At 53.8% G+C, this 9,180-nt stretch overlaps 1 protein-coding gene across 3 annotated transcripts in view; it reads left to right on the forward strand.

Moving 5' to 3' along the window:
- The window catches only part of Lrrc27 (leucine rich repeat containing 27), a 28,206-nt gene extending 26,819 nt beyond the window's left edge, over positions 1–1,387 (forward strand). For all 3 annotated transcript variants that reach the window (XR_006852546.2, XR_006852547.2, XM_046448855.2), the window contains one exon: positions 1,063–1,387. Coding sequence is in view for 1 of the 3 variants with exons in the window: in XM_046448855.2 (XP_046304811.1) it covers positions 1,063–1,188 (126 nt within the window). In the remaining 2 variants the exon portion in view is untranslated. The remainder of the gene's footprint in view (positions 1–1,062) is intronic.
- The last annotated feature ends 7,793 nt before the right edge of the window (positions 1,388–9,180 follow it).

A 9,180-nucleotide genomic window follows, 5' to 3' on the forward strand; every position in this document is an offset into this window, starting at 1 on the left:
GAGCAAACCCCCCGGGTAGTGAAACAAGCAAGAGGAGTGGTGGAAATCAGAGAGGGGTGCGGTTTTAAGAGCCAAAGTAGAGGGTTGATCCTGAGACCCAGCACCTGCTGTCGTGTCCTGGTCTAGAGCAGGTGGAAGGAGTAACAGTCCTGGGAGGACACGGCCAGCTCAGGCCTCTCAGGCTGGCTGCACTCAGATGTGAGATTTGGGGCTCAGCCTCTCTGGGGACCACCACGCAATGCTGGGGGCCAGCCCATGTGCCAAGGTCTCTCTGGGGACAGGATTTGGCCAGGAGGAGAGGAGTGTCAAGAGCTGCCCAGTTTGGGAGATTGAATGGCAGGCAGGCATGCAGAAAAGGTGAGACTCCACAGGAGGCCATGGCCACATCCACAGGGAGATGAAGGCCTGCTGGAGCACAGTGGCCAGCAGGCAACAGTGCCTCCCTAGGCCCCACGACCTCCCGCTGGGTGACCATCAAACCCACAACTGTGTGGAAGCTGCAGAGGGGAGGGCTGCAGGTGCAAGTCCAGTCGTGCCCCAGGGAGGCCAAAGGGAGGACTCAGGACTGCCTTCCTCAGGGTGGGGAGGTGCCCCCTGCTGCAGTGAGCCAGGACCTCCTCCTGTTGGGCCTTGCTCCGGCCTGCAGGCTGAGCTGGGAGCCTGGGTTTGGAGCAGGGGTGTCGCTGACCACGGTGCGGGTTGGGGGGGGGGGGCGCGGCGTTGCAGGCTGGCCTGCTCTGGGTCTGTGGCTGTGGGTCTGCCTCCAGGGCAGTGCAAGTCAGTAGTTCTCCAGCAAGCGGCCTGGGTGTACCAGCTTTAGAGGGGCCCTCTGTTCACCCACTCATGCTACAGGACGCTGGGTGGGGCCTGCTGGGGACACCAAGATGAGTAGCCCTTGCTATTGGTGTCCTTGCACAGAGGGACAGCACAGGAGCACCGGGGGCAGGTTACACCATGGTGTGGAGGCAAAGCCCGGCTCTGCGGGGCTGCTGACGGGGCGGGGCTGCCTGACGGGGCGGGGCTGCCCGTCTCACTTCCCCTCTCCTCTTTGTCTTCCCAAAGGCCAAGAAGCTGCAGGAGGAAGCGGTGACACTGAGACTGGACTCGAGCTCCAGCAGAGCTCTCTCAGGGGGCCTTGCTCACCCATCAGCATCACAGCCTCAGAATATATTTTTTAACGGGAAATAATAAGAGCCAGAAGATGTTTACAGCACTGATGACAGCATCTTCAGACGTGGGGAACTGGCTTTTGGCAGGGGGACTAATGTCAGGTGCTGGGTATTGTCCTTGTGATTTATTTCACAGGCACCTGTTGTTTTTAAATAAACCTGGGTTTCTTTTCTGAGGCTGTAGGAGGCTTAAATTGCATTAAAAGGAGAGTACTGTGCCCTGTGTTTCTGCCAGTCTAGGTGATAGAGTGTTTGACTGGCAGCCAGCTGACGCCCTGGGGGCAGCTTAGTGACAAATGTGACCACAGTTTGTAGGAACCTGTCTCCTGATGTAGGGAAGGGCAGAGTCCCTGCGGTCTGAGCATTCACCCAGGTCCCTGCCCGGCAGAGGTTCGCCTTTGGCCTAGACATTGCCAGTGTGACTGTGGACTGTACATTACTCCTTTTAGTTAGGTTAGTTTTGCTGTATGTATTTTGGAACTGCGTTATTAGATGCCTACAGTTTATGTTGAGCAAACACTGTGGACTTTTCTCTACCTCTCCTTTTTTACTCCTTACCTTGAAGTCTGCTTGTCTGATGCTAATGTAAGCCTCCCACTTCTATTTTGTTGGCGTGAAACATCTTTCATTGTTCGCTTTCAACCTTCCTGTCTTCATGTCTAAATGCATCTTGTGGAAACCCATAGGGTGGGCCTGGTTTGGGGGATCGGGCCTGTCAATCTCCCTTTTAATTAGAGCGGATTCACTTACATTTAAGGCAGTAGTGAGTGAGTGAAGTCCACCATCTTTTTGTATATTGTATTTTTTTGTATATTGTATGCTTTTGTTCCTTTATTCTCCCTTTACTGCTTTCTAAAAGATTGGTCAACATTTCTCTGACTCTCTCTGGCTCTTCTGTTAGAGAGTTAGTAGCACCTTTTTGTGCTGCTCTTCCTGGTTGGTGATGGTCGTAGCTCGTGTGCTTGGCTCTGGAGTCTGTTGGCTCCACCTTCCAGAAACTGCGTGGCCCTCCATATTCTTGGAAGTTCAGTTCATGGTCTCTTGACATCTTTTCTTCATGGTCAACTTTATTTTCAAGATTATATATTTTGTCTTCATTGCCTGAAACTCTGTCTTCCATCTGTTGGTGATGCTCTCCGTTGAATTTTTAATTTGGTTTATTGATTCCTTCATTCTGAGAATTTCTTCTTGGGTGTTTTTTTTCAGAACCTCCATCTCTTTATTGAGGTGATCTTTCATGTCCTGCATTTCCTCGGATTTCTCTCCTCACAGCGTCCTTGACCTCGAAGGTGGCCCTGCAGAACCTAGTTCCACCCCACGCCCTGTGCTCTTCTGCAGGGTGTCTTCTTGATGCGTCCTCTCCATGCTGACCCTGTGGGCTGCCCACTCCTCTTGCATCCTCACTCCAGGCAAGGGTGATTTCCGTTCGTCTACACAACTGAGTTAGCAATTAACTCACTCAGATTTTGTCTGAAAACAAATGTCTTTGCCTTTATTTCTGCTCAGGATAGAATTCAAGACTGGCCGTCCTATAACCCCAGCATTTTAGCAGTTGTCCCACTGTCCTCTGTCCCCATGGGTTTGTCGAAACCCAGCTCTCCTCCTTATGGTGGCTTCTTTGAAGATGATGTCTTTTTTTCTCTGATTTTCTTAAATAATTTTTTATCTTGGTTTTCAGCCATCTGTGTTGTGCTTAGCTGCAGTTTTTACTTATCTTTAGAGAAGACAGAACTTCTTGAACCTGGGAGTTAATATCATTAATCAGTTTGGGGAAATTCTCAGCTTTTTTTTTTCTTTTTTCTTTTTTCAATATTGTTTTCTCTGTTCTCACTCCTCCTTTCTGACCACAGTTCCATGATACCAACCTACCATGGGCCTGTGCCCTACACATATTTCTTGTTCTTTCCACTCTTTATTACTTGGCTATTTCCTGCAGATATAGTTTGGGATTTACTAATTTTGTCTTCTGCTTTGTCCTGCAAAAAACCAATGAGGTTTTTCTTCATCAAAAATACAGCTCAACTCAGAATAGTTAAACTAAGGAACAAACCTAGGTGTCCTTCAACAGAAGAATGGATAAAGAAAATGTAGTATACATACACAATGGAATGTTATTCAGCCTTAAAGAAGAATGGGATTGTGGCATTTGCCAGTAAATAGATGGAGCTGGAGAATATCATGCTAAGCAAAGTAAACCAATCCCCAAAACCCAAAGGCCAAATGTTTTCTCTGATGTGCAGATGCTAACCCACAATGTGGGGCGGAGTGGGAGGGGGCACACTAGGGAAGAATGGAGTTACTTTGGAGTAGGCAGAGGGGAGTAAAGGGAGGGGAGGGGGTTATGGAGGTAGGAAGGATAGTGGAATGAATCGGACATTATCACCCTATCTGCATACAGGACTACATGACCGGTGTGATTCCACATCATGTACAACCAGTGGAATGAGAAGTCGTACTCCACTTATGTATGATGTGTCAAAGTGCATTCTACTGTCATGTGAACAAACAGAACAAAGTGAAAAATGTGCTACGGTTGGGCGCCCGGGCACAGTGGTGCAGGCCTGTAATCCCAGCAGCTCAGGGGGCTGAGGCAGGAGGATCGTGAGTTCAAAGCCAGCCTCAGCAACTTAGTGAGGCCCTAAACAATTCAGTGAGACCCTGTCTCTACATAAAATATTAAAACGAGCTGGGATGTGGCTCAATAGTTAAGGCTCCTGGATTCTATCCCTGGTAGAAAGAAAAGGAGGGAAGGAAGGAAGGAAGGAAAGAGGGAGGGAGGGAGGGAGGGGAGAGGGAGGGAGGGAGGGGGAAGGAAGGAAGAAAGAAAAATCTTCTGCAGGCTGGGGGTTTGCTCAGCAGAATGTCCTTGTCGGCATGGGTTCTGTCCCCAGTGCTCACCCCTAAGAAAGAAATAAAGGGAGGAATAAGTCAGGCTTTCCTGTAGGGAAGGGAAAAGAGAGACTAACACAGGCAGATCTGGGGTGCAGGAGCCGTGCTGCCGCCCTTGGCAGAGGCAAGATGCGCTCTGCATCCCCTGAGGCCTGCTGGAGTTCCTGGCATGCCCTGCTCTGCTGCAGTCCCTGGGCTGGCTGTCCCCCTCTCCCACTGGGTCCTCCAGCACGGCCGTCATGAGGGTCGAGTGCTGGAGTTCAGATGTCGAGGTTAGGCTCTAGGGTTTTGTGGTAGTCAGCCATGGACGCCGTCCCCTGTTGACGTCCTCGGCCTCCCTTTTCCTTCATCTTCTATGACTCACGCTTGTCTCAGGTTTCGCCTTGTGTGCCGCACGCTGCCTGTTAACAAGCCAACATGGGGCTGGGCGAGGGCATTTCTGGAGGACGGGCTCCACTGCCCAGCCGGTGAGGGGTGAAGATCACACTGTCCACTTGGCTGGGCTGGTCCCCTGTGGGGCACTCTCCTCCACATGCGGGGGGCAGAGGTCACGCCCCCTCCCCAGGACCCTGTGGAGCCCAGGTGCCACTCAGCTCACCCAGCCCTTCCCAGGCCTCCCAGCACGGGGGGCTCTGAAGCCTCTGGGCTTCCCAGGCCTGGTCCTCCCAGATGCTTGCCACTCATCCTGCGCAGAACCATCTTCTGTTCCCAGGGTGCCTAAAGATCACTTTAAGTGCAGCTCCTACACTGGCTGCGTTAAAACCACGCACTAGCAGAAGACGCGGCTGCCACGCACTTGGTGTGACCCCTGCCCTGCTCATGCCATGCCCTCCGCCCGTGTGTGTTGTGGTCCACTGCTGCCCCTTCTGTTAGCTCCTCGTCCATCGCAGGTTGCTCTGCTAATGGTTACGATTCCCTTTCCCTTCCCTCATAACCAGGTGGCGGTTCTCTATTACTTTTTTCTTTGGATACCGGGGATTGAACTCAGGGGCACTTGCCACTGAGGCACATCCACAGCCCCTTCTTGTATTTTATTTGAAGACAGGGTCTCACTGAGTTGCTTAGCACCTTGTCACTGCTGAGGCTGGCTTTGAACTTGTGATCCTCCTGCCTCCGCCTCCCAAACCACTGGGATTACAGAGGTGCACCACGCACCTGGCTCTCTGTTCCATTTGGAGTCGACCCCCATCTGTTTTCTGTGCTTCCCACCCCAACCTTTCACTTCCTTTTCTTCTCCCCAACCTTGGCTGAGGCCTAGAGGACCTCTCCCTCTGCCCCCCTGCCCTGTCTGGGTTTTCAATTGCCAAGTGACAGATCCCTCGACGCTGCTTGAAAGGTGCTCCCAGCCTGGTTAGGAAGAACACTCTAGAAGCCCTGACCCTGCGACTCAGCCCCCAACCTGGCCTGCTCCTGACGAGGCCTGCTGTCAGCTGCTTCCCCACCTTGACCCCGTGTCCCTGGGTCCTTGGTGGCGAGTCAGGTTGGCAGCCTTGCTCCCTGTTGGCACCCAGCAGGTGGCACCTGCTGCTGGGTCTCCTCTAGTGACCATGCCAATCTGTCTCTGGTGCCCTGGGGCTTCTGTTTGCTGCCCCTGCTCACACTGTGAATGAGGCCTGTCCAGGGTGAAGGCCAGGACCCCAGCTATCAGCTCTGCTACAGGGGTGGTACCTGGGGTGGTGGCTGCAGCTGGGCCAGCCTCACAACAAGCAGCAGTGGCCCGTCCTTGAACCTATCGAGGGCAATTGGCAGAAAAGGCTGGGGACGAGTGGGTTTGCTGCCCACAGCCTCACTCCCGGACCCTGTTCCCTGTGGTGGCACCTCAAGGCAGGATGCTTGGTGAGCCCACGCAGCTGATGCAAGGGTGAGGAGCACAGGGCCCAGAGAAGCAGCTGCCCTGCCCTGCCCTTCCCCTGGGGACCACCCCACCAGGCCATGACAAGGGGGGCAGCACCTCAGGATGACAAGCATTCACGTGTCCATTCTCCCGACTTGGCCAGGGGAGCATGGCCCATACCTGATGTCCTCAGGTTCCTCAGAGTCCTGCACTCAACATGAGCACCAGGAAGAAGGGCAGACACCAGCAGCTGTGGGCAGCCCAGCCCGGGGCAGGGCCTCTGGCATCTCTGTACCTTGCTCCACCCAAGTGTCAGAAGGACTCCCAGAGTAGAGCCTGGGTGGCCCCGGGACCTGTGGGTGGCGGTGGAGTCCAGGGTGGAGTTCTCCCCAAGGCAGCTTCCCACACCCTGGCCAAGGACACCTTGCTCTTTGAGGGGAGGACCAGATGGGGTCAGGGCCCTCATGCTGACTAGGTGAGATATGGCTGTGCCCGTGGGTGCCCATTCTGTCTGGGGCAAGGCCCACGGGCCACAGAGCTCCTGTCCTTCCGTCTCCAGCTGCCAGGCAGAGGCTGGTGCTACGCCGTCCCTGGCAGAGTGTGCACACATAGTCGGCACAGTGTGAGCAGGTCTCCCTGGTGCGTGCCACTCCTCCTGCGCAGGAGCCTGGGCTCAGGCTGCTGCTGCTGGATGCCAGAGGCCTGTGCCGTCCCCAGTGCAGAAAGGCATGTTTTCTGACTGAGAAGAGCCATTGCAGGGCTCCAGGCAGCCTGAGGCCCGGGGGCTGCAGCACTGAGTGGGGAGGCCTTGCCTGGGCATAAGACCACCAGCCTCTAATTTAAGGGCCCCCACCCCTGCGAAAGGGCTACCAGTCCTGGCCATGGGCCCCAGCCCTGAGGACCCTTCCTGCTCTGAGTCTGCATCTTGCAGGAGGTGACTTGGCTTCAGCGGAGCAGCCTGGTGTGGTGGAAAGGTCCCCTGGTGTGAGCAGGCAAAGGAGCATCCCTCTGATAGTGGCAGCCGCCTCCAAGGCAGCCAGCACCCAGCAGGATCTGGCAAGGCCTCTCTGCAGCCGCTGGGTTAAGATAAGACAGGTGCAGAGCCAGCCCAAGGGCAGGAGGACTTAGGGGACCCCCCCGCCAGGTAGGGGGACCCTGAGTGTGGACAGAAAGGAGGGTCTGCAGGAAGCCCTCTGGGGTCGTCTGGGCAGGGCTGCCATTCCCTGGCTTTCCACTCAACCTGGGGGAAGGAGCCCAGGGTCTTTCCAAGCAACCATGCCCACTGCCCACCTGGCTCCTGGACACTGGCCAGGCGCCTGCTCTGGAAGTGGGAGTGGAGGCCGCGGTCCGAGAGCAGGAGGTGACAGTGCCCTCCAAAGCTGGAGCATGGAAACACTTGTGCTCCACGTGGCTGTACTCAGCTGTTCCCAGAAGTGGGTCACAAACTAGTTTAATTGTGAAAGATCACCATGGTTTTAGGAAATGAAAGCCCCACTTTTTAGTATGAGGCTCTTTAATACCATCAAGTAAAAAAACAAAACAAAAGCCCCACATACAAGACTCCCGCCGAAGCCCGTGGAGACTGAGGGCCTCAGAAGGCCCTGGGCCCAGGTGGGTTTCATGCCCAGGTGTCCTCTTTGCTACAGGGACCCATGCGTCTGGTGTTGCCAGCCGCAGGACTGGCAGGAGCAGGGCTGAGAACCGAAACCCCAACTTGGCCACCTGGGTGGGTGCAGCTCACTCCCAGGGTGAGTTTCGTGAGAATGTGAAACTCAGCTCAGTTGCCTCTTCCCCTTGGCCTCCATCCGTGCTCAGGCTGCCCAGAGCAGTCAGAGAATGCGATTCTCCAGAACTTTCCTTTCATGTATTGAAAAGTGTGAGTGCTCGCTATGTTCAAGCACTGAGCCAGGTGCCAGGACCTTGGACTGGCGTCTCCCCCAGGAGTCCTGCTCCTGGTGTCTCCACGCACAGGTCCCACCAGGAGCCCCACAGGTTCTGGCCAAGGCCCATGGGCATTCCTGCCACTAGCTGCCATGACCTCAGGTCTGAGCGGCTGGGTCAGGCGTTCTCCTGAGGAACTGCAGGCTTTGTACTATTGTCCCACCATTGTCCTGGAGGTCTTCCCCAGAAATGTCACATTTTCCTCAATTGTTGTCTGTTGCAGCAAAGATCAGTTTCTGGTCAAGCAGACTGGGTCAACACAGGGGATTCCTCCTCTCTCCAATGCTGGGAGGTCAAGGGTTAGCTTCCAACCAAGGAAATAGGAATCTGGGCAGTGCACTGACCCTGGGGACATCTTTAAGAGGAGATTTCAAAATTCCCCCTGGAGTAAAGAAAATTTTTATGCCACCTGTCAGTTCTCAATGACCCAAAGCCAGTTTTGGATGCTCTGAGTTATGTTGTCACAGAAAATAGAATTATCTCAAGGAAGAAACAACCAGCTCATTCAAAAAAGTTTAGTTTTGAAACTAAAGCAATAATTCAGGGAAGAGATCCACACCCTCAAAATACCCTTGCTCAGATGTCTGCCGCTGCTGGTCTCTCGGGCATCCGCCTGTGAACATTCTTGTGCCTGCTGAGAGCCATCCTGGCCATGGGGCTGCCCAGGATGCAGCAGTACACGAGTCATGGGGCAGCTCTCTGGAAGCACTCGCCTCCTGGGCTCCGCTGCCCTGGCCAACTACCAGCAGGGGGAAATCCTGCACTTCTAGAGCATGTGGGAACACAGTTGGCTTCTCCTGCCCATCCCTGACCACATCACAGGGCCTCCGGGGAAGAACAATGATGGGGTGGTGATGGTGGGGTTGATGCTAGTAGTGGTTGTAGTGATGGTGATGATGGTGGTAGTGGTAATGGCAATAATGATGGTGGGGATAGGGATGGGGAAGGTGATGGTGACTGTGGTGATGGTTATGATGGTCATGGTTGTAGTAATGGTGATAATGATGGCGGTGATGGTGAAGATGGTGGGGCTGTGAGTAATGGTGATGGTGGTGGAGATGAGGATAGTGGTGATAATGATGATGATGGTGAAGATGATGATGGCAGAGATTATGGTGGTGATAGTGATGGTGATGATGGTGGTGATGACGATGATAGTGGTGATAATAATGTTGGTGATGATGATGATGATGGCAGTGATTATAGGGGTAACAATGGTGGTGGTGATGGTGATTATGGTGATAGTGATAAGGGTGAAAATTTTGGTAGTGGTGATGATGGTGGTAATAGTGATGGTAGTGATAATGATGATGGTAGTGATAATGACAGTGATGATGGAAATGGTAG

The sequence above is a fragment of the Marmota monax genome, unplaced genomic scaffold (genome assembly GCF_021218885.2).
Source record: "Marmota monax isolate L192 unplaced genomic scaffold, Marmota_monax_Labrador192_F-V1.1 WCK01_AAM20220418_F8-fsc00076, whole genome shotgun sequence".
NCBI lineage: Eukaryota > Metazoa > Chordata > Mammalia > Rodentia > Sciuridae > Marmota > Marmota monax.